The sequence below is a fragment of the Oncorhynchus nerka genome, linkage group LG28 (genome assembly GCF_034236695.1).
Source record: "Oncorhynchus nerka isolate Pitt River linkage group LG28, Oner_Uvic_2.0, whole genome shotgun sequence".
NCBI lineage: Eukaryota > Metazoa > Chordata > Actinopteri > Salmoniformes > Salmonidae > Oncorhynchus > Oncorhynchus nerka.
In genome coordinates, this window is record NC_088423.1 from 54,218,138 (window position 1) to 54,244,923 (window position 26,786).

General features: G+C 40.8%; 1 protein-coding gene across 1 annotated transcript in view; it reads right to left on the reverse strand.

Annotated features, from left to right (window-relative positions):
• alk (ALK receptor tyrosine kinase) overlaps window positions 1–26,786 on the reverse strand; it is a 768,505-nt gene that overhangs the window by 269,576 nt on the left and 472,143 nt on the right. The window contains exon 4 of the mRNA XM_029621021.2: window positions 15,997–16,201. Within this exon, the coding sequence (XP_029476881.2) occupies window positions 15,997–16,201 (205 nt within the window). The remainder of the gene's footprint in view (window positions 1–15,996; window positions 16,202–26,786) is intronic.

Here is a 26,786-nt window from a genome sequence, read left to right on the forward strand (position 1 = left end):
ACGGATTACAAAAAGAAATCCAGCCCTGTCACGGACCAGGATGTCTTGCTCCCTATTATTGCTCCCCACACTATTCATCTCATATGCATATGTATATACTGTACTCTAGATCATCGACTGCATTCTTATGTCACTAGCCACTTTAACTATGCCACTTTGTTTACTTTGTCTACATACTCATCTCATATGTATATACTGTACTCGATACCATCTACTGTATGCTGCTCTGTACCATCACTCATTCATATATCCTTATGTACATATTCCTTATCCCCTTACACTGTGTATAAGACAGTAGTTTTGGAATTGTTAGTTAGATTACTTGTTGGTTATCACTGCATTGTCGGAACTAGAAGCACAAGCATTTCGCTACACTCGCATTAACATCTGCTAACCATGTGTATGTGACAAATAAAATTTGATTTGATTCGATTTGATTTGATTCCCAGGCAGACTAAATAACTTTTTTGCCCGCTTTGAGGACAATACAGTGCCACTGACACGGCCTGCAACCAAAACATGCGGACTCTCCTTCACTGCAGCCGACGTGAGGAAAACATTTAAACGTGTCAACCCTCGCAAGGCTGCAGGCCCAGACGGCATCCCCAGCCGCGCCCTCAGGGCATGCGCAGACCAGCTGGCTGGTGTGTTTACGGACATATTCAATCAATCCCTATCCCAGTCTGTTGTTCCCACATGCTTCAAGTAGGCCACCATTGTTCCTGTTCCCAAGAAAGCTAAGGTAACTGAGCTAAACGACTAGTAGCACTCACTTCCGTCATCATGAAGTGCTTTGAGAGACTAGTCAAGGACCACATCACCTCCACCCTACCTGACACCCTAGACCCACTCCAATTTGCTTACCGCCCAAATAGGTCCACAGACGATGCAATCTCAACCACACTGCACACTGCCCTAACCCATCTGGACAAGAGGAATACCTATGTGAGAATGCTGTTCATCGACTACAGCTCGGCATTTAACACCATGGTGCCCTCCAAGCTCGTCATCAAGCCCGAGACCCTGGGTCTCGACCCCGCCCTGTGCAACTGGGTACTGGACTTCCTGACGGGCCGCCCCCCAGGTGGTGAGGGTAGGCAACAACATCTCCACCCCGCTGATCCTCAACACTGGGGCCCCACAAGGGTGCGTTCTGAGCCCTCTCATGTACTCCCTGTTTACCCACGACTGCGTGGCCACGCACTCCTCCAACTCAATCATCAAGTTTGCGGACGACACAACAGTGGTAGGCTTGATTACCAACAACGACGAGACTGCCGTCAGGGAGGAGGTGAGGGCACTCGGAGTGTGGTGTCAGGAAAATAACCTCACACTCAATGTCAACAAAACAAAGGAGATGATCGTGGACTTCAAGAAACAGCAGAGGGAGCACCCCCCTATCCACATCGACGGGACGGTAGTGGAGAGGGTGGAAAGTTTTGAGTTCCTCAGTGTACACATCACGGACAAACTGAAATGGTTTACCCACACAGACAGCATGGCAGCGCAGCAGCGCCTCTTCAACCTCAGGAGGCTGAATAAATTTGGCTTGTCACCAAAAACACTCACAAACTTTTACAGATGCACAATCGAGAGCACCCTGTTGGGCTGTATCACCGCCTGCTACGGCAGCTGCTCCGCCCATAACCATAAGGCTCTCCAGAAGGTTGTGAGGTCTGCACAACGCATCACAGGGTGCAAACTACCTGCCCTCCAGGACATCTACACACCCGATGTCACAGGAAGGCCAAAAAGATCATCAAGGACAACAACCACCTGAGCCACTGCCTGTTCACCCCACTATCATCCAGAAGGCGAGATCAGTACAGGTGCATCAAAGCAGGGACCGAGAGACTGAAAAAGAGCTTCTATCTCAAGGCCATCAGACTGTTAAACAGCCATCACTAACATTGAGTGGCTGCTACCAACATACTGACTCATCTCTAGCCACTTTAATAGTGGAAAAATTGATGTAGTAAATGTACAGGTATCACTAGCCACTTTAAACAATTCCACTTTATATAATGTTTTCATACCCTACATTACTCATCTCATATGTATATACTGTACTCTATACCATCTACTGCATCTTGCCTATTCCGTTCGGCCATCACTCATTCATATATTTTTACGTACATATTCGTATGCATTTCTTTACACTTGTGTGTATAAGGTAGTTGTTGTGAAATTGTTAGGTTAGAAAACTTGTTAGATATTACTGCACGGTCAGAACTAGAAGCACAAGCATTTCGCTACACCCGCGTTAACATCTGCTAACCATGTGTATGTGACAAATACAATTTGATTTGAAAACAGTCTGATTTCCACTAAAGCCAACTTAACTAAGAAATACATTTTGTTGTTTGCCATGGTGAATAATCCAGTAATAATTAGTAGAACATCTAAAAGGAAACATCAAAGAGTTTACCGGAATCTCTAAATTAAAATACTGGCAGATCAATAAAATGTCCTTGTACAGTAGTAGATCTAATACAATTTAATATCTATAACTATACAATTAGAATGCAGGGTTAATAATGAATTCAAATATTTGAACACTGCGTGTCAATTCATAAACCATGTGCCATGGAATTGGTTCTTCAAAAATCTCTTCCCAACTATTTTGCAATCTATATGGCACAGCTGTCAATTGAACATATAGTCAATTTGTGCCACAATTTGGACAACCGATAGATCAGCGTTGTAACTACCACTGATGGTAGCTGCATAAGCTCAAAACGTTTAAAGGAAGAGCCACTGTAAATATACTTACATTTTAATGGCTAATAGATTTAGATAAAATATGAGACATAATAATTGTAATCAGAAGATACTATTAACATGCAAATATTATTGGTAACAGAATAAATAGCAGAAGAATAACTGGAGATTAAATTATGCTGTAATTGAAATATTTTCACCAAATGTAGCCCCCTTTTAAGAGCTAGAAATTATTTTGTTGTGATTCTCACTAAATATGCCGTTGTCTTTGTTAACAAATCAAACGATTGAATAAAGAGCTTATGAAGCACTCTTAGCCTATAGATAAATAATCTGAAATATATAATATTTTTGGCTTTCTGTGCATCCTTGACAATCGCTAATCAATATCAGAAAACAGCACATGTTTCTTCCATGAACCTGGGGTGTAATCATTAGCCAGACATTCAACTAAAACGAGAGTTTCTATTAAACAAATGTATGTAGGTTCCTCCCCGTTTCGTTCTGTCTGCTTCTATTTAAGAAACGTTTGACAACAGAATTGGTTTCATGAATACGCCCCTGTATATCATCATCTTCTCTATTTTGTGGCACCCAATGTGAGGGGTTATGGCAGGGGAAACAATGTTTCAGTAGTCTAGTGTGCGTGCGGGAATAATGACAAGTGAACCTGGGGAGCTTTGTATTCACATTGCCCTAAAAAAAGGAAACCGGACGTAGAAATTCAAGTGAAACCGGGGGCTCCTTTGAGGGTATTCACACTGCACAAAAAAATTAAGCGAACCGCACTGAGTTCACAAAAATTGTCTGAAAGGGACGAAGTGTGAAAACACCCTCAGTCTCAGTGGAGTCTTCAGAGGGAAGATGACGTCACTTTACTTAGTCATCCACGAATACTATATACTCATAAATGTCACAGAAGTGGTACATGACTACTCACTGTGACTGGTAAAGCGACTGGTATCTGTGGAGCAATATATTCAATGTTACTTTCCGTTGTAAAAAGCAGTGAGTAACAGCAGAAACTAAACACATTGCATAAAAACACAAACCAAGCTACTCGTATAATATTAACAGCTACTGGTTTCACAGCTCATGTGTAGCAGGAGAGTGAATGTATGCACCTATAACGGCCTAAAATGGGTAGGAAGAACACTGAGTGCATGACATGTTAGGCATTAGTTAATTATCTATTTTGTTTTTCAATTATGATGCACGAAAGCTGAAAAATAATGAGCTGTTAAACAACTTTTAAGAGCATATATAAAAAATGCTAAAGTGCTTTAATGATTGTGAAATGTTGCACTGCTTCATTTTGGGATGTTGTTGTTCGACTGGCGAGACAAAAATATGACCTTTTTAGAGAAGACTACAACAAAAATGTAATGTTAATTTATTTTGTTCAGGATAAAGACTTATTTTCTTTAATTACGGAACACATTAAAATAATTTTGCCGATCCACGTTGACAGTACTAGATCCATTCTTGGTTTGCTACCCCTTTTGCCTCTCTTTATGAGTGCCATAAACTGGGATGTACTCAACTAGAAATCCATGTGCAAAGCCATGCATTGATGTACTGAGTTATCACCACCACCATGACAGTTGGGTACGAGTACATTATACTCTTTCAATAACTTTACAGTATTCATACATGTAAGCATATAATTGGTAGCATTGGATAGAAACCACTCTGGAGTTTCTAGAACTGTTAAATAATGTCTGTGAGTATAACAGAACTGATATGGCAGGCAAAAACCCGAAGACAATCCATCTGGATTTTTTTTTTTTCACAGTCCATTTCGATGCTTGTCTATGGGATATTCAAAGGAATTCCTCCCAGATTGCAGTTCCTATGGCTTCCACTAGATATCAACAGTCTTTAGAAAGGGTTTCAGGCTTGTTTAAAAAAAATGATTGTTTAGTTGTTGTTTTTCCAAGGTGTCTCTCATTAGAAATGTAGTCTTGTTGCGCATGTGAATGTTGCGCACTCTCTTCATGATTTATCTTCCCTATTGAACATACTATTCTCCGTCTTACATTTTATTGTTTATTTAGATAATAGAATACCTGAGGATTAATTAGAAACATCTTTTGACTTGTTTGGACGAACTTTACTGGTAACTTTTTGGGTTCGTTTGTATGCATGTTGAAAGAGTGGATTACTGAATCAAGCGCGCAAACTAAACTGACATTTTTGGGATATAAAGAAGGACTTTATCAAACAAAATGATAATTTGTTGTGTAGCTGGGAACCTTGGGATTGCAAAAAGAGGAAGATCTTCAAAAGGTAAGTGATTTATTTTATCGCTATTTGGGATTTTATGACGACTGTGCTGGTTTGGAAAAGTATTTTGGTGTGGGACGTTGTCCTCAGATAATCACATGTTATGCTTTCGCCGTTTTTGAAATCTGATAACGCGGTTGGATTGAGAAGAATTTAAGCTTTTAAACGATGTAAGACACTTGTATTTTCATGAATGTTTAATGTTATGATTTTGTCATTTGAAATTTGCGTGCTCCAGCTTCACAGGATGTTGTCGATGTTGATTCCTTCAGTGGGATCTGTGTGCTAAGAGGTTTTAATGCGTGTTGTCACACCTCCTGGCTTTGATATACACTGAGTGTACAATACATTAAGAACATATACTTTCCATGACATAGAATGACCAGGTGAATCCAGGTGAAAGCTATGATCACTTATTGATGTCACTTGTTAAATCCACTTCAATCAGTGTAGATGAAGGAGAGGTTAATTAATGATTTTTAATGATTTTTAAGCATTGAGACATGGATTGTGTGCCAAACATTATGAGGGTGAATGGGCAAGAGACAAAATATTTAAGTGCCTTTGAACGGGATATGGTAGTAAGTGCCAGGTGTACCGGTTTGTGTCAAGAACTGCAACGCTGCTGGGTTTTTCACGTTCAACAGTTTCCCGTGTGTATCAAGAAGAGTCAGTGCCCTGACAAATTGAGGCTGTTCTGAGGACAAAAGGTGAGGGGGGTATGCAACTCAATGTTCCTAATGTTTGGTGCACTCCGTTTATATTGTCATAATGTCTTTCATTAATGGGTCATAGCCTTACCAGTTGAGGTAATGTATCCAATTGTTCAGGAGCCCAGGGGAGACCATGGGAAGAGAGAGTATGTTATTGTGTGTGCATATGTGTGCACGCGCATGCCTGTGTGGACTACAGGAAAAGGAGGACCGAGCACGTACCCATTCTCATCGACGGGGCTGTACTGGAGCAGGTTGAGAGCTTCAAGTTCCTTGGTGTCCACATCAACAACAAACTAACATGGTCCAAGCACACCAATCAGTCGTGAAGAGGGCACAACAAAGCCTATTCCCCCTCAGGAGACTGAAATGTTTTGGCATGGGTCCTTAGATCCTCAAAAGGTTCTACAGCTGCACCATCGAGAGCATCTTGACTGGATGCATCACTGCTCAGTATGGTAACTGCTCGGCCTCCGACCGCAAGGCACTACAGAGGGTAGAGCGAATGGCCCAGTACATCACTGGGGCCAAGCTTCCTGCCATCAGGACCTCTATACCAGGCGGTGTCAGAGGAAGGCCCTAAAAAATTGTCAAAGGCACCTGCCAGTCATAGACTGTTCTCTCTGCTACCGCACATCAAGCGGTACCGGAGCACCAAGTCTAGGTCCAAAAAGCTTCTAAACAGCTTCTACCCCCAAGCCGTTAGACTTCTGAACATCTAATCAAATGGCTACCCAGACTATTTGCATAGTCACTTTAATAACTACCTACATGTACATATTACCTCAATTAACTCGAATAACCGGTGCTCCTGTACATTAGCTTTGTACTCCCTGTGAATAGTCTCTCTATTGTTATTTTACTGCTGCTCTTTAATTACTTGTTCCTTTTATTTATTATTCTTATTCATATTTTTTCAACTGCATTGTTAGTTAGGGGCTTGTAAGTAAGTATTTCACTCTAAGGTATTCGGGTCATGTGACTAATATGATTTGTTTTGATACCTTGACCCTCATGGGCTAGATCCAATCTTCTCATTAATGCCACATCCCCCCACCTCCTCCCCCCAGGCAGCACTGACAACTCACCTCTGACAGGTATTGTAACATCCTCCATCTCAATCCAACCCCCCACCTGACTGTGACTCTTATCCCCCTGACAGATGCACAGTGTGAACTAGTAGTCTTTGAAGAGCAGAGGGACTAGCAGAAGCCCTGAGGCTGATGTTTAGGTAGAAAGACATGGAGGTACAATGAAGCATTTTTGTTGATTTGGTAATACTATACTGAAAGCCAACAGGCATAATTGTAGTATTATGAGCCAATAGTATGAGAGTAATAACATACTGCATGCAACTGACTCAACAACGGCAGATACAGTATACAAGTTGAATGGGTTTAAAATAATTGTCCTTCAACAAGTTATTATATTATGGTTAGAGACAGAAAAAAACATATATATATATATATATATACATATATACAGTGCCTTGCATATATATATATATATATACAGTGCCTTGCGAAAGTATTCGGCCCCCTTGAACTTTGCGACCTTTTGCCACATTTCAGGCTTCAAACATAAAGATATAAAACTGTATTTTTTTTGTGAAGAATCAACAACAAGTGGGACACAATCATGAAGTGGAACGACATTTATTGGATATTTCAAACTTTTTCAACAAATCAAAAACTGAAAACTGAAAAATTGGGCGTGCAAAATTATTCAGCCCCTTTACTTTCAGTGCAGCAAACTCTCTCCAGAAGTTCAGTGAGGATCTCTGAATGATCCAATGTTGACCTAAATGACTAATGATGATAAATACAATCCACCTGTGTGTAATCAAGTCTCCGTATAAATGCACCTGCACTGTGATAGTCTCAGAGGACCGTTAAAAGCGCAGAGAGCATCATGAAGAACAAGGAACACACCAGGCAGGTCCGAGATACTGTTGTGAAGAAGTTTAAAGCCGGATTTGGATACAAAAAGATTTCCCAAGCTTTAAACATCCCAAGGAGCACTGTGCAAGCGATAATATTGAAATGGAAGGAGTATCAGACCACTGCAAATCTACCAAGACCTGGCCGTCCCTCTAAACTTTCAGCTCATACAAGGAGAAGACTGATCAGAGATGCTGCCAAGAGGCCCATGATCACTCTGGATGAACTGCAGAGATCTACAGCTGAGGTGGGAGACTCTGTCCATAGGACAACAATCAGTCGTATATTGCACAAATCTGGCCTTTATGGAGGAGTGGCAAGAAGAAAGCCATTTCTTAAAGATATCCATAAAAAGTGTTGTTTAAAGTTTGCCACAAGCCACCTGGGAGACACACCAAACATGTGGAAGAAGGTGCTCTGGTCAGATGAAACCAAAATTGAACTTTTTGGCAACAATGCAAAACGTTATGTTTGGCGTAAAAGCAACACAGCTCATCACCCTGAACACACCATGCCCACTGTCAAACATGGTGGTGGCAGCATCATGGTTTGGGCCTGCTTTTCTTCAGCAGGGACAGGAAAGATGGTTAAAATTGATGGGAAGATGGATGGAGCCAAATACAGGACCATTCTGGAAGAAAACATGATGGAGTCTGCAAACGACCTGAGACTGGGACAGAGATTTGTCTTCCAACAAGACAATGATCCAAAACATAAAGCAAAATCTACAATGGAATGGTTCAAAAATAAACATATCCAGGTGTTAGAATGGCCAAGTCAAAGTCCAGACCTGAATCCAATCCAGAATCTGTGGAAAGAACTGAAAACTGCTGTTCACAAATGCTCTCCATCCAACCTCACTGAGCTCAAGCTGTTTTGCAAGGAGGAATGGGAAAAAAATTCAGTCTCTCGATGTGCAAAACTGATAGAGACATACCCCAAGCGACTTACAGCTGTAATCGCAGCAAAAGGTGGCGCTACAAAGTATTAACTTAAGGGGGCTGAATAATTTTGCACGCCCAATTTTTCAGTTTTTGATTTGTTAAAAACGTTTGAAATATCCAATAAATGTCGTTCCACTTCATGATTGTGTCCCACTTTGTTGTTGATTCTTCACAAAAAAATACAGTTTTATATCTTTATGTTTGAAGCCTGAAATGTGGCAAAAGGTCGCAAAGTTCAAGGGGGCCGAATACTTTCACAAGGCACTGTATATATATATATATATATATATATATATATATTACTCTGTCAATGCTTGACACACTTTCTTTGGACCTTGGCACCTTCAATAGTTGGAGAAGCACTTTATTTAAGATGTGCCAACCAACATTTTATTTTTGCTTCAACCAACTCTTTCTGAGTCTGGTTTTGGGACAGGTGCGAGGTGTGTCGCATTATTCTTAGGCCCCCTAGGCAGCAGGGGAACTCAGGGGATTATGTTGTCATCTTATTTAGATATGTATTCATTTCATCCATGATGAATCTGTGAGTCACTACCGTGTTAAAGTTTTTACTACCAAATAAAGTCTACATGTCATCAAGAAGCTGAGTGCAAATGCTAATACAAATCTGTCACACACCTGTAAATAGGGTCTAATACTTTCAGAATATACACCTGGACATATTCATGCACGTTTATCCAACTAAATGAAGAAAAACCCTGCAGCAAACATTATTTAACCCCACCCTCTGTGGAAAAAAAAACAAGATTATGTTCAAGCACACAATATTTTTCACTATGTTGGAGCAGGTAACCTTCCCTTTCCAGCCATTTTATGGAACATTTTCAGTGATTGTAAAATGGTTCAAAACATTGTTGTGATCTTGAAAGCAGAGCAACATACTAATTATTTATCAACCAAACCTAACAATTTCTCCCCAGTCCTTTTAGTGTTTTTCTCTGTGCTCCTGTGTGTGTTTTTGTGTTTGTGTGTGTTCGTCTCTCTCTCTCTCTCTCTCTCTCTCTCTCTCTCTCTCTCTCTCTCTCTCTCTCTATGATATTGAGCATTCCCCTAGCAGAGTGCTAGAGAGGAGAAAGGAGTTGGCTAGGCTCAGGACTGATAGTGTGTGGGCGGATGACTGGGCCTGACTACCTAATCCATCACACGTGTAACAACCGAGTCCCTGGTGTGCGTTTGGGGTTGGACACATGCAGACACACAACTACGCACATAGACATACTGTACGTATGTCGGCATACACATAGGAAAACCACCGTTTTTTCGATCCAGCACCTGATACACTGGATACACACAGAAGACATGCAGACACGCACAATCTCATGCACATGCTCTTACATCAGGGCTCTCCAGCCCTGTTCCTGGAGAGCTACTGTCCTGTACGTTGTCAGCCCAACTCTAATCTAGCGCACCTGATTCTAATATTTAGCTGGATGATAAATTGAATAAGGTTAGTTATAACTGGGGTTGAAGTGAAAAGGGTAGCTCTCCAGGAACAGAGTTGGAGAGCCCTGTCTTAGATGCATGCAAGCACACATGCAAGCACACACACACACATTGGAGGATAGATGGAAACACCTTTAGTAAAGGGCATCAACGCAATTTTTTGGTTGTGATTTTCTTGTGATTAGTTTGTGTTTTAAAAGGTCTGTATGTTGCGGTTGAATTATTCTGCATACCCCAGCTATCAGACATTTGCTTGTACGTGTGCATGAATGTTTGTGTTTACATAGGCCAAGGGCTCAATACAATCATACCCGCATTGCAGTATTTACACAGTAGCTCTTTTTCCAGTGGTCAAATTAACTCACTGGTCTTGGGTACTGTATACAAACCTACAACTACTACCAGTGCAACCACCTTCACAGGTGTAGTGTCTTAACACTTAGTACTTATTTATGTAATAAGAAAGACTCGGAATACAAGCAATTGAACTGGAGCTTCACATTTACTCAAACTAGTTAGTACCAGAATAACATAGAACAATACTGCGCATGACCAAGGGTGCTCCATCCTTAAAGGGGACATCAGTAATTAACAGAACATAACATTCCTTCTCTTATACAATCAGAGTTACTTTTACCAAACCACAACTGAAACATTTCCCAGAACTTCTTGTAGTTATTTTGCATCTTTTAATTTGAACTTGAACAGTTCGTTTTTGTTTGTTTGTTTATAAGTCTAGTCTGTCTGGTGGACGGTGCCTTCGTTCTGGGTAGCGCCTCGGATTGTCTGGAGGCTCCTGAACATCCTCAGTGTGTGCTTGTTCCATTATAGCGTCTGCTATAGCAGCACCTTCATCAACACGTTCCCTTCTTTCAGCCTGGGGTCTCTCTACTGCCCCACCGTCCTCTACAGTTCCCTGTGTGTCACTCTCAGGAGCTCTCTGTGCCTGTTCTCTCTCGATTGTTGTGCTGTTTTCCGTGGAATGCATTTGGTTAATGTGACGCCGCCACATTATGTCTGGGCTCACTTGAACCTGGTAAGTTCTGGGTCCCGTTTGTGTGTGTACGGTCCCTCTTGTCCATTTCCCTCCTCTTCTGTAGTCTCGCACCATCACTTCCTGTCCTGTTTGGAGATGGCGCTCCCGGCCACCGGAGAGCATCTTGGCTTGTTTGTTCAGCACTTCATTACGCCTGTTTGGCTTCATGATGTCCAGCTGTGTGCGGAGAGGCCTCCCGAACATCAGTGCGGCTGGGCTTTCATTTGTCGTGGCATGTGGGGTGTTTCGGTAGGAGGCCAGGAACTTGGCCAGTTTTGTTTGCAAAGTCCCTTCGTCTCGTTTTGCTGCACGGAGTCCTTGCTTTAGGGTTTGCACAAAGCGTTCTGCCAGCCCATTGGTGGCAGGGTGGTACGGAGCTGAGGTTGAGTGTTTGATTCCATTTACTGACATGAATCTTGTAAACTCGTCACTTACAAAAGCTTGCGCGTTGTCACTTACCAGCTGCAGTGGCAAACCGAAGCGTGCAAACGTTGTTCTGAGACACTCTATCGTCTGAGCTGAGGTGGAGGAGTCAGTGCAAAACACCTCTGGCCATTTGGAATGGGCATCAACTATAACCAGAAACATGTGCTTTTCAAAGGGACCAGCGTAGTCCACATGAATTCTCTGCCATGGCTCTGCGGGCCATTCCCATGGGTGGACTGGGACAGGAGCAGGCATGTGAAGGGTTTCCAAACATCCACTACAGTTCTTTGCCATATTTTCTATCTGTTGGTCCAGACCTGGCCACCAGAAGTGGCTCCTCGCGAGCAGCTTCATTTTGACAATTCCAACATGACCTTCATGTAGTTGCTGCAAGACTAGATGTTGGCATTTCTGGGGTATCATGACTCTCATTCCCCACATCAAACATCCTTGGTACGTTGTAATTTCGTTTCTCCGCTGGAAATGCGGAGTCAGCTCCTTTCTGCCAGTAGCTGGCCATCCTGACATGGTGTAGGTGTACACTTTTGACAAGGTCACATCTTTCCTTGTCTCCTGTTTGATAACTGTGCTTGTGACTGGTAGTGCCTCAAGCTGAGCGGTATGGAACATGTCCACTGCATCCACCCTCCTTTGTCTTTCTCTTGTACACGGCAGTCTGGATAATCCATCTGCATTTGTGTGGAGGGATGACGGCTTAAACTCAATGTCATACATATGACTGGCAAGGAACAGGGCATATCGCTGTAACCTGGCTGCTGTCATTGCCGGAATGCATTTCTTTGGACTGAAAATGGAAAGCAACGGCTGGTGATCTGTAACCAGTGTGAAACGCTTGCCATATAGGTATGCGTGGAATTTCTTGACGCCCCACACTAGTGCCAGTGCTTCTTTGTCGATTTGTGAGTAGTTTTCTCTGCATCATTCAATGTTCGTGACGCGAATGCAACTGGCCTCTCTGACCCATCTTTCAGTGTGTGTGAAAGGACTGCCCCTAATCCATAAGGGGACGCATCACAAGCCAACTTCACTGGCATTTCAGGGTCGTAATGCATCAGGACCTGTTCAGATGTTATGAGCCGTTTTGCCTCCAGAAATGCATTTTCACACTGCTCTGTCCACCGCCATGTCCTATTCTTTTCCAGGAGCTGATTTAGAGGCTGGAGTACTGCTGAAAGGTTTGGGAGGAATCTTCTGTAGTAATTAATCAGTCCCGTGAAAGATCTCACTTCTGTGATATTTTGTGGTCGTGGTGCCTGTACCACTGCCTCGATTTTGTCCTGTGTTTTGTGCAATCCATTGCAGTCAATCTCATATCCACAGAAGACAATCTTGTCTTTGAAGAACTCACACTTCTTTAAGTTTGCCTGTAGACCATACTCTTTCAGTCTTTTCAGGACCTCTTCCAGGTTAGCCAGGTGCTCTTTGTCGGTGCGTCCTGTTATGATCATGTCATCCAGGATACACTGGGTTCCTGGGATTCCTTGCAAAATCTGGTCAATAGTTCGTTGCCAAATGGCTGGGGCTGATGCAATGCCAAAAACCAGGCGGTTATACCTGTATAGACCTTTGTGTGTGTTTATTGTCAGGTACTGTTTGGAACTCTCTTCAACCGGTAGCTGCAGGTAAGCCTGTTTCAGATCGATTTTACTGAAGTGTTTCCCACCAGCTAGTGCAGCAAAGATGTCATCCAGACGTGGTAGGGGTATTGGTCCACATGCAACATTGGATTCACAGTTACCTTGAAGTCCCCACACATTCTAACAGACCCGTCTTTCTTCACAATAGGAACTATGGGTGTGGCCCATTCGCTTCTGTCCACTTTCGTCAGGATCCCTGTATCCTGCAAGCGCTCGATTTCCGCTTCCACCTTTGGTCTCAGGGAGTATGGAACAGATCTGGCTTTGCAGAATTTTGGGGTTGCATCATCTCTTAGTACAAGTTTTGCTGTGAAGCCTTTTACTGTTCCCATCTGATCACTGAAAACTGTGTTGTATTTCTTCCGCAAGTGTTCCAGTGTTTGGTCTGTGCCTTTCTCTTTGGACTGGAACGTGTGGAGCATTTTCAAGTCACACCAATTCAGCTTTATTTTTGAAAGCCATTCCCTGCCAAATAATGGGGGCCAGTTCCAGGCACAACATACAGCTGTAACTGCTGTGTTTGCCCCCATAATGCACTCTGACTTGCAACGCCCCCATTGGACTCAATCTCTCTCCTGAGTATGTCTTCAGCAACACATTTGTGTTCTTCAGCTTGATAGCCTTAAAATGCTCATTGTAGACAGTAGTGGAAATTATAGACACTGCAGATCCTGTGTCCAGCTCCATTTTGAGGGGTTTGCCTTCGATATCTGGTGTCACCCATATTATGCTACTGCTGGGAGAAGTCACTGTGTTTAACTCCATTGTACCAATTAATCGTTAATCTGAATCACTGCCACTGTTCTCTGCTAGTGCATTCACAGACCCTTTAATTTTCTCAGTTTCCCTGTTGTGACTGAATTTTGCTTTGCATGCTCTTTGAATGTGCCCCATTCTACTGCATTTGTGACAAATTTCGTCTTTGAAACGGCAATCCTCTGCTCTGTGACCATCTCTGTCACACCTGTTGCATTTTTCGGCCACACGGGGGCGCTGTCGACTGCGTGAAAACTTGTGCAGGGAAATTTGTGACAGGTCAGTACTTCTTTTACTTTGCAACTCAAATGCATCTTTAGTCGCGATTTCCATAGCCACAGCAATTTCAACAGCCTTTGCAAACGTGAGCTCTGATTCTGTGAGCAAACGTTTTTGAATGTGTTCATGTTTCAGTCCACAAACAAATCTATCCCTTAATGTGTCATTTAGGTTCTCTCCCAACTGGCAATGTTCCGACAGTTTCTTCAACACTGCTACATATGTACTAACCCCTCCCCCTCATTCTGATCTCTCTTGTGGAAACGAAAACGTTCCGCGATGAGGAGTGGTTTAGGTGATAGGTGATTTTGCAATATCTCCACAATCTCTGTGAATGTTTTATTTGAGGGCTTCAGAGGGGCAGTCAGATCTCTTAGCAAACTGTATGGTTTTGGGCCAATTAAACTCAACAACGCTGGTACTCTTTTGTTATCAGCAATGTCGTTTGCAATGAAGTACTGTTCCAGTCGTTCAATGTAAGTTGCCCAGTTTTCTTGCGTGTCATCAAACACATCTATTTTCCCGATGCTAGCCATTCTCTTTACCTCCGGCTCCACAGGTCTTTGATCTGCCGCCTCGTTCTCGTCAGCTCTCCCCTCGTTTTCACTGCTTGCTAGCTGTTGTGCTACAGGGTCAAAATCTTCCTCTCTTCCTACGAACTCCATCTGTATTCGTGATGCACACTGCAGGTAATCATCCTCGTCGCCATTGTAGTGTCTTAACACTTAGTACTTATTTATGTAATAAGAAAGACTCGGAATACAAGCAATTGAACTGGAGCTTCACATTTACTCAAACTAGTTAGTACCAGAATAACATAGAACAATACTGCGCATGACCAAGGGTGCTCCATCCTTAAAGGGGACATCAGTAATTAACAGAACATAACAACAGGTATGCTTTCACTTTTCAGAATTAGAAGTGTGTGGGCACAGGATAAAAATGATAAATGAAGACACAGCGTAAACATCAAGCATGGTGGTGGTAGGGCCTGGATGACTTGTCTTAATAGTAAGGAACCATGAATTCTGCTCTGTATCAGAGAACTCTACAGGACAATGTCAAGCTATCCGTCAGGGAGCTGAAGCTGAAGTGCAGCTGGGTCATGCAGCGAGACAATGATCCAAAACACACAATCAAGTCTACATGAACATAGTTCAAAAGCAGCAAATTAGAAGTTTTGGAATGGCCTAGTCGAAGTCCAGACTTAATCCCAATTGAGACTTTGTGGCAGGACTTGAAACGAGCAGTTCATGCTTGAAAACCCACAAATTTGGCTGAGTTAAAGCAGTTCTGCATGGAAGAGTGGGCCAAAATTCCTCCACTGCGATGTGATAGACTGATCAACAACTACAGGAAGTGTTTGGTTGCAGCCATTGCAGTTAAAGGTAGCACAACCAGTTATTGAGTGTAAGGGAGCAATTACTTTTTCACACAGGGGAATTGGGTGTTGCATAACTTTCTTAATGAAATAAATAAAATAAGTATACCTTTTATTTTGTTATTTGTAAACTCAGGTTCCCTTAATTTAATATTAGGTTTTGGTTGAAGATATGATAACATTCAGTATATATTTTTTTGAAAAATAGAGAAAATCAGAAAGGGGGCAAATACTTCTTCAAGGCACTATATGCTCCTGGAGGCAGCTGGTCGATCCCCCGTTCTGCCACGCACTTCTTGTGCAATATCCCTCTCATCTATCTGCCAATCTATATTTCTAAATAACAGTTACATTCTCCTTGAAAAAATAAATAAAAATGAAGGACTGCTTACCCTGTGATGCGCGGCAGCGTGTCAGTGGACAGGAGGGTTAGCGGATGTTTGTCCCTCTCGATGAGCCACACTGTGTAGCGTCCGCTCTTCTGGGGGTGCAGGAACACGGCCATGTCCAGCCCGCAGGGGTCCCGACCTCCCCACAGCCAGGGGCTCAGGACCCAGGGACCGGCCAATGCAGAGTCGTTCACCCACAGAAACTGACCTGAGCAAAATAGAGATATAAAGTTGTTATCTCTGTCATTTGATACTTGCAATCCTTCAGCATTGATTTGACAATATTTTTTATTTTATTTTCTTTTGAATTTGTGGGAATCCCTTGCCCCTACTTGCTAGACACTTGTGTAGAACTTAAAATATTGGATAGATGGGTACAATATGGCCAATATGGAACAACTACCATCTACATGAAATGGCTAGGGGAAGGGGCTACGGGTAAGACGTGGGGTGGAGGTATCATTATTGTTATTATTAACATAAAGACATGTGCCTCTGTCAGGGTAATGGTTAGTAATAGAACAAATGTTCCACATGAACTCTACATGATACTCATACCAATCAATGACTGGTCTGCCATAATGGAGGACAAACTGCTACCATAGGGCTATTGACTCAGTCATTGGTACTGCATTTGATGGATAGTACAAGACAACCATGCTCAGGGATGGACTGGGACCATTTCAAACACAGAAGAGCCTCACACAAGTAAAAACATTTCCCCGTGGCTCCCACACCGGCCCATTTCTTTGCTCGAGGTCACCATGATTGGCCAAATAATTATAACTCTGTGTAAAAAAACAAACAAACAATTTAGATATGCCTACTGGGCTAAAGATGGACCAGATCATCTGGCATTTGCCCAAACTGTCATGTGGCCGGTTCATTTCTGACCTTGCTTAATTGTCTAGTTCAAATCCTGGCTAATTCAGGCTCTACAATATTGTACAATATTTACATTCTTTATAGACAAAATCACAACATTTAAAAGAGAAAATTAAACGAGACAACACCATAAAATATAGTGATCTATAGGATTAATCTATTACTCTTATTAACACATAAGAATTGACTTGAATGAGTAGAACAAAATGTAATAACCTAGTGGTTAGAGCATTGGATTTGTAACTGAAAGGTTGCTAGATCAAATCCCCTAGCTGACAAGGTAAAAATCTGTCGTACTGCCCCTGAACAAGGCAGTTAACCCACTGTTCCTAGGCCGTCATTGTAAATAAGAATTTGTTCTTAACTGATTTTCTTAGTTAAATAAAGGTTTAAAAAATGAAGTACACCATCAAACCATGAATACAGGGCATATCCTATGCTCTAGTTTTGAAAAGTTCTTTAATCATAAATGTTGAGACATACTTATAAAACATGAATAGACTTCTTTAGGTTTTATCTTCAACATGAGAATTAGAGGTTACTTCAGGTTAGCTTCTTCAAAGTGAGACAAGTCGTGTGAGAAAGCTATTCATAAAAACTGAATTAGATGCATAGTGTATTTTAAAAGCTGCACTTTATAACCAATATAATGCAATCACACGCCAGACACAAAGGACTACTGTCAGATAATTTGTATTTCCTCTGGCAAAGACCAACAGGATAAATACACAATGAAATCTCTTGACTTTGAAATGATAATGTTCAGTTTGACGTGGTTGAAATATGAGAACAATGTCACAGGGCCATTCATCTGGCTATTAACGTGTCCATATTAGGACAGCCTTAGGCCATTTATTTTCATGAGAAGAAGAAGACCTACAGTATAGCTATATCAAAGCGGCGTCTACAGTCTTTGATATGATGTCCCAACTCTCCAACAGACTCACTGAGCTCGTTTCAAATCAGGAAGTTCACCAGAAACAGCGGCGGGGAAAAAAACTACAAAGACTTTCCGCTTTAAAAAAGAAAATCCATGTTTAAAGTAATAAAAAGTAATAAAAAGTCAGGGTGAAGGAGGAAACTGGCAAAACAACAGCAAAAACATCCTGTGGAAAGTGTTTTTTATATGTACAGGGAAATCCAACAAGGATTTAATGCTACATTATTGTTTTCCACTGAGGTGAGGATGGAGCAGGAACCTGGTTTCACAGAACTGATAAAGCTGTCCTAAAACTTATGACCTTCGACGATTCTAGCTGATAGTCTTATTATTTTGTCACTTACAGTGAGAATTTACTACTCGCTTGGAAAATACATTGTTAATAATATATCAGATTCTGTGGTATCACAATGTATCAAATCCACCACACTAACAAGAACATGGAATGTATTGTGTGTCACTTGTGCACTCTTTCAACCTCTCACGGACGACGCCATGTGAAAAGATCTGTCACAGAAACATATGAGAAGTGGATGGTGATGCATTGAAGACATGAATCCTCTAATGTCATAATGGGTGGGATTAGCATGCACTGTCAATCAAAACCTGTTTCAAACCAATGAGAAACCTTTGATGTGGAGCGCTCAGTGTCTCTTCTGGGTCACATGGTTCAGTGACTGACAAGGCCTGAAATTTCTACACTCAACATACTGCAGAGGTTTCTCTCGTTTCATCATTGGTGTGACAAGTTACAGTGCAGTACAGGTGTAAGATCTTAATTTGAGGCAGTTTTCTACAGCAGGAAAATAATCCTGCAGCAACAGGAAATGTGAATTATTATGCGGAGTATACTTCACGGACATTTTTGTTGGGGTTGATACATCAAGGTTGAAAATCAAGTCTGAAATTTCAAAGTGGAAATCACAAACGTCAGAAGTCTTTTTAAACCTCAAACACAATACAAGTTTTACATTTCCTGCTTTGCAGGAAGGTTCTCCTGCAACAGTATGATCAAACCAAGATCCTACATCTGTATGTGTGCATATAATGCAGCTGTATATTTCAATCCATTTTAAGGTTATTTTCTGCCACACACTTTTTCGCTGCCTCTGGAGTTTACCACAAGAAACTCAATGACAATACCCAGAGGGCCAATGAGAACAAACATGTTTACACGTAGATTTAGCCCCAAATCAATGAAAATCAAGCAACTTGAATAAAATAGTCCTGAGTACAGTAGAAAGGTTGTTCATTCCTATTATCCCTTTTTGAAGGTGGCCATCGTCCCCCAAAAGCTTTCAGGGACGATGGAGAAATCGGAGGCCCTCAATATGCTTCTCTCTTCCCATTTGAATGATGTATAATGTTCAGAGGATCCAGACAATTTGTCTGAGGGAGGCTGATGCTCAGAGTGTTTCCAAAAAGTTTTCCGGGCGCCGCCTGCCCACACACATTCTCCACAACCTCCTGTTATTTGATACAAAGCTGCTTTCAGGACTAAGCCTTAAAAGGGAAGTATCATTCAGTGTTTCCTTCCTCGTGGAGATGAAATACCTGCTCACTACAATTATCAGCAGGTCACAGATTTTTCAGCAAACTACAAAGTTGAAAACTGGAATTCCATTAGCGGATATCTTTGCCCTTCTGGCATAGCTTACGACAATGAACTATGCCCGAATATTATTCCTGCATAACATAAAAAAGCTTTTCGGCTAATGCCAAAGTTCCGGCGACATCACTAGGAATGGTTGAGCAGACACTTTTGTCCAGGAGAAACTGGAAGGCTTATGTTTGAAATTTGTTCTTTGATAGAGCTGGGTATTTACTTAAGCGAGGTATATTCGATTACTCAAGGGGGCTTACACAACAGCTTCTTCCCCACCTGTTCATTCAACTTTGAGTTCTGCTGTGCTCAGCCAGACTTACACTGCGTTTTACTGCACCTATCAGTCTGTGAAATGAAACAGAATGCCGTAATTGTGCTAGTGTCAGATCCAGTCCTAACCAAAGTACAATTTTGTTCGAAATTTTAGCTTTTCCATTATTAAACACAGTTGTCTGGTCCTGCTGCAACAAGTCTACAACTTCCATCAAACAGACATTGTTGTTTTTGGTATATGTCGAGGAAGATATTTGTGGAAAAATTACATTCTCACATTTATTTTGCTTGGGGAGAACCCCTCAATGTCCACAGATTTTGAGCCATTTGCCATGCAAGCTCTTGTAAGTTGGGCTATTTTGCCACAGTTAATGGACTTTGTTGGAGGCAATTTCTAATTTAGCTCTAATGTGCACAGTAGCCATATTACACCCTACAGTATGTGTGAGGATAATTACGTTGTTTGCTCTATAACCTGTTAGTTCATATGCCTCGACAACGTGATATATAGGCCTAAGGTGGAGACAATAAGAATAAGAATAATACATTCAACCAAACCATTGTTTCATTACAAAACCAAAACCAGAGAGCAACATCTGTCCCATGGAGTTCACAAAGCCTATTGCACATAACAAACAGTTACATGACCTACAGCATAGTCAAGCAAGGTAATGTTTCTGACATTTTCAGACTACTAAACTATTGATTTAGATCACCGGAAAGTTTGTGCAACTCGCTACCAATACCCCCTGTATATAGCCTCGTTATTGTTGTTTTATTGCGTTACTTTATTTGGTAAATATCTTCTTCATTCTTCTTGAACTACACTGTTGGGCTTGTAGGTAAGCATGTCACGATAAGGTCTAAAGTTGTTGTATTCGGCGCATGTGACATATAAAGTTTGATTTGGTTTGAATATCATGCTCCTGTCCATGTGACTGATTTCTATGTGTGTGTGTGTGTGTGTGTGTGTGTGTGTGTGTGTGTGTGTGTGTGTGTGTGTGTGTAAGTAGAAAAAAACATGTTGACTCACCCTACTTGTAGAAAAACGCCAATGCCATTTTTGTTGTCCTCGGCGACCTGGCAAAGTTAACATTAGCCTACTACATCTAGATAAGAATAAGAACTTCCATCCTCTCAAGCTAGATGCACAATGTATGAGTTTATGGTTGGAACAGAGTCACCGTTATAATCATTGGCCTGTACTTTTTTCCCTCACTGTAAGTCGCTCTGGATAAGAGCGTCTTGTAAATGTATCAAATGTAACAGAGACAGAGGGGTTGCTGTTATTCTCGCTCTGATGCTTTCTCCTGTCAAATATATTCAGGGAAATTATGAAACACAGAGAAACTAAGGACTAATTATGTCATATGTATTTAGATTTTTTTATTGCTATTTTTTTGGGGGAAGCCTGGCTTCCATTGGGATCTATGAATACACACCACTGTTCATCAGTAGTAGCTGAAGTGGAGATACATTGTGATTGTATAGCTTAAGTTGTAGTAATGTTGTGATACAAGATTGCTTATGATAGTATCATTAGTGTAGTAGCAAGACAATAGCTATATTGAACATTTATTGCTGCATGCCCTAATCTTGACCTGAATACTTTATAGCCCATGGAAACTCTCACATCTCTATCTTACATCAACATACAAAAGCAATGTCACATGTCTTTCTGTCTATTGAATTGATTGAGCATGTGCACTTGCATGAAGTATTGAAGATGTTGTTGACTCATCACTGGTCGCGATTCAATATTTATTTAAAAGGGAAATCTGGGATTGGTACATCATTTTTTTAAACGTTTTAAATTAATGATAAATAGCTAGCCATTGATTCTTGACAAATATAACTTATTGGCTTAGTTCAACTGCTTTACCCCAAATTACCTAAAACATTGACTTTGTTGTTGTTGTTGAATCCCAGATTGGCCCTTTAAAAACAACAAGGAGAATGAGAAGAAATAGTCCACAATTAGCCCAAATTAAATTAGCTGAGTAGAAAGGATGCCCTGTTTAATGAATTGATTGCTCCAAGCCCTTTATCTTTGTAGTTGCAACCTTGATAATCATAATTAAGTCTGATAATAACCGTCAACTGGAATTTGTGTAAGTACCCTTCTGCTACCCCAATCAATAGAAGATAGTTCAGCTAAATAAACCATATGATCTGTTGCAAATATGTATTTACTGATGAATCTTTAGAAGCTCACATGCAGTGCCTTCAGAAAGTATTCATACCCCTTGACTTATTCTGCATGTTGTTGTGTTACAGCCTGAATTCAAAATGGTTTAAATAAATAACAAATCTCACCCATCTACGCACAGTACCCGACAATGACCAAGTGAAAACATGCTTTTAAAAATGTGTGCACATTTTCTGAAAAGGAAATACATAATTTACATAATAATTCACACCCGAGTTAATACATACTTTGATGAAGCACCTTTGTCAGTGATTACAGTTGTGAGTCTTTTTGGGTAGGTCTATAAGAGCTTTCCACACGTGGATTGTGCAACATTTTCCCATTATTCTTTAAAAAATTCTTCAAGTTCTGTCAATTTTCAGGTCTTGCCATTGATTTTCAAGTACATTTAAGTCAAAACAGTAACTTGGCCACTAAAGAACATTCACTGACTGTCTTCTTTGTAAGCAACTCCAGTGTAGATTTGGCCTTGTGTTTTAAGTTATTGTCCTGCTGAAAGGTGAATTCATCTCCCAGGGTCCTGTGGAAAGCAGACTGAACCAGGTTTTCCTCTAGGATTTTGCCTGTGTTTAGCTCCATTTATTTATTTTTTTTTTATCCTGAAATACTCCCCAGTCCTTAATGGTTACAAACATACCCATAGCATGATGGAGCCACTCCTATGCTTGAAAATATGGAGAGTGGTACTCAGTAATGCGTTGTATCAAATATAACACTTTGTATCAGGACGAAAAGTGAATTGCTTTGAAATGTGTTTTGCATCATTATATTAGTGCCCTGTTGCAATCAGGATGCATGTTTTGGAATGTTTGTATTCTGTACACGTGTCCTTCTTTTCACTCTGTCAATTAGGTTAGTGTGGAGTAACTACAATGTTGTTAATCCATCCTCAGTTTTCTCCTATCACAGCCATTAAACTCTGTAACAGTTTTTAGTCACCATTGGCATCATGGTGAAATCATTGAGATGTTTGCGGTTCCCTTCCTTTCCAGCAACTGATTTAGGAAGGACGCATACAGAATATCTTTGTAGTGACTGGGTTTACTGATACACCATCTAAAGTGTAATAAACAACTTCACCATGCTCAAAGGGTTAATCAATGCCTGCTTTTTTTACCCAATAGGTGCCCTTCTTTGCGAGGCATTGGAAAACCTCCCTGGTCTTTGTGTTTGAAATGCACTGCTTGACTGAGGGACCTTACAAATATGTGTATGTGTTTGTGTCACGCCTTGGTCATTGTATTTTGTGTTTTTGTTATATGTTTGGGTAGGCCAGGGTGTGACATGGGTTTATATGTTGTTTTTCGTATTGGGGTTTGTAGTTTTGGGATCGCGGCTGATTAGGGGTGTTGTATAGGCTTGGCTGCCTGAGGCGATTCTCAATCAGAGTCAGGTGATTCTCGTTGTCTCTGATTGGGAACCGTATTTAGGTAGCCTCAGTTTCGCTTTGTATTTCGTGGGTGATTGTTCCTGTCTTTGTGTAGTGTGCACCAGATAGGCTGTTATAGGTTTCACGTTCCGTTTGTTGTTTTCGTCTTTGTCAGTTATGTCATGTATCGTTCCATTTTCATACATTAAAGTAACATGAGTAACCACCACGCTGCATTTCGGTCCGACTCTCTTTCGACAAACGAAGAACGCCGTTACAGTTTGGGGTACAGAGATGAGGTAGACATTCAAAAATCATGTTATACACTATGATTGCACACAAAGTGAGTCCATGCAACTTATGATGTGACTTGTGAAACGAATATTTACTCCTAAACGTATTCAGGCTTGGCATAACAAAGGGGTTGAATAATTATTGACTCAAGACAGTTCAGCATTTCATTTTTTATTTATTTGTAACACTTTTGAAGAACAAAATTCTACTTAATGATAGATAACTAGCCATTGACTCTTAACAAATATAACTCCTTACCCCAGAATATGAGCTTGTAAACAGTGTAATTGGAAAATACAAATAAAAACTGTTCATTTTCAATACATATTTAAAAATACAATTTTAATCTTATGTATTTGATATTTGATATTTGTATTCAAAACTCTGTCTTTGAATTTGAGAGTGGTTGTGTTCAGCCTCAGTGACAAAAAAAAATCACAATTTAATTCATTTTAAATTCAGGCTCTAACACAACAAAATGGTCAACGACTGTGAAGGCACTGTACATCATGTTCGCAACCAGCACACTCCTACACTTGTTGCATAACTACAGGCAGAAATACAAACACCTACAGTATACAGACACATCCTTGCAAACAGCATATGAATGTAAATAAACAGAACAACTTCACTCTAGTAACTCCCCATCCCGGGTGCGGGAGCGTAATCATCGACTGACACTAATTAGCATAACGCAACGGACATAAATATTCCTAGAAAATATTCCTATTCATGAAAATCACAAGTGAAATATATTGAGACACAGCTTAGCCTTTTGTTAATCACCCTGTCATCTCAGATTTTGAAAATATGCATTACAGCCAAAGTTAGACAAGCATTTGTGTAAGTTTATCGATAGCCTAGCATAGCATTTTGTCCAGCTAGCAGCAGGTAACTTGGTCACGGAAATCAGAATAGCAATCAAATTAACCTGTTGCTTCTACCCTCTACTTTTTTGAACATTCTGTTAAAAATCGCGCAACATTTCAGCGCCCTGCTACTCATGCCAGGAATATAGTATATGCATTTGCTTAGTCTGTGTGGATAGAAAACACTCAGACGTTTATAAAACTGGTTAAATCACTGCTGTGGCTTTACCAGAACGGCATTTACATCGAAAAGCACAGGGAAAATATATCCATGCGCTACTTGAACCCATTGATAAAGGTGAACCACAATTAATTGACTGAGGTTGCAGTACCTACAGCTTCCACACGGTGTCTAGAGTCTTGTCATTTCCCTTCGAGTTTTTTCTTGGTCAAACACATGCAGGGCACCGTATTTCTTCAGGTCTAGGACCGGATATTTTCGTTGAGTTTCTAGCCGGACATTTTTCCAGACGGACAGCTAATGATCTTTACATCGCCTCCTGATGAATTTTATCGCTTATTAACGTTTACTAATACCTAAAGTTGCATTACAAACGTATTTCGAAGTGTTTTGTGAAAGTTTATCGTCGACTTTTTGAATTTTAAAAATGACGTTACGTTTTGAAAACGCTGTTTTTTTCGTTTATCACACAGTCTACATATAACGATATCTTGGCTTTATATGGACCGATTTAATCGAAATAAAGACCCAATAGTGTTTATGGGACATCTAGGAGTGCCAACAAAGAAGATGGTGAAAGGTAATGACTGTTTTCTATTTTATTGTGCGGTTTGTGTAACGCCGAAATGCTAATTATTTTGTTTACGTCCCCTGCGTGGCTTTTGTGTTGTAGTGTATTGGTGCATGCTATCAGATAATAGCTTCTCATGCTTTCGCCGAAAAGCATTTTAAAATTCTGACTTGTTGCCTGGATTCACAACGAGTGTAGCTTTAATTCGATACCCTGCATGTGTATTTTAATGAACGTTTGAGTTTTAACTAATACTATTAGCATTTAGCGTAGCGCATTTGCATTTCCAGAGCTCTAGTTGGGACGCAAGCGTCTCAGGTAGAAGCAAGAGGTTAAATTGTTTACCTTTGATGAGCTTCGAATGTTTTTACTCACGAGACTCCCAGTTAGATGGCCAATGTTCCTTTTTCCCCAAAAATAGCACTGTTTGTTCTTCACGTTTGGCTGAGAAATCGCCCGAAAATTGAAGTCACATAAACGCCAAAAACTATTCCAAATTAGCTCCATAATATCTACAGAAACATGGCAAACGTTGTTTATAATCAATCCTCAAGGTGTTTTTCAAATATCTATTCGATAATATATCCACCGGGACAATTGGTTTTTCAGTAGGACCAATTGGAATAATGGCTACCTCTGTATTTTACGCAAGAATCACTCTGGGAGGCATCAGGTGACCAGTTGCGCAATGTAGCCGCTTACGGGTATTCTTCAACATGAATGCGTAAAACTACGTCACAATGCTGTAAACACGTTGGGGAATACGGAGAAAAAGTAATCTGGTTGATAGCCCATTCACTGCTCAATAGGGACGCATTGGAACGCAGAGCTTTCAAAAGATGAGTCACTTCCCGGATTGGATTTGTCTCAGGCTTTCGTCTGCAATATCAGTTCTGTTATACTCACAGACACGATTTTTACAGTTTTGGAAACTTTAGAGTGTTTTCTATCCTAAACTGTCAATTATATGCATATTCTAGCATCTTGTCCTGACAAAATATCCCGTTTACTACGGGAATGTTATTTTTCCAAAAATGAAAATACTGCCCCCTAGTCACAAAAGGTTACTTACCTTAAAATATACAGTTGAAGTTGGATGTTTACATACACTTAGGTTGGCGTCATTAAAACTCATTTTCAAACACTTATTTCACTTATAATTCACTGTATTACAATTCCAGTGGGTCAGAAGTTTACATACACTAAGTTGACTGTGCCTTCAATCAGCTTGGAAAATTCCCGAAAATCATGTTTTGGCTTTAGAAGCTTCTGATAGGTTAATTGACGTCAATTGGAGGTGTACCTGTGGATGTATTTCAAGGCCTGCCTTCAATCTCAGTGCCTATTTGCTTGACATCATGTGAATATCAAAAGAAATCAGTAGACCTCCACAAGTCTGGTTCATCCTTGGGAGCAATTTCCAAATGCATGAAGGTACCAAATTAATCCGTACAAACAATAGTACGCAAGTATAAACACCATGGGACCACGTAGCCGTCATACCGCTCAGGAAGGAGACACGTTCTGTCTCCTGGAGGTGAACGTACTTTGGTGTGAAGTTGCAAATCAATCCCAGAACAACAGCAAAGGACCTTG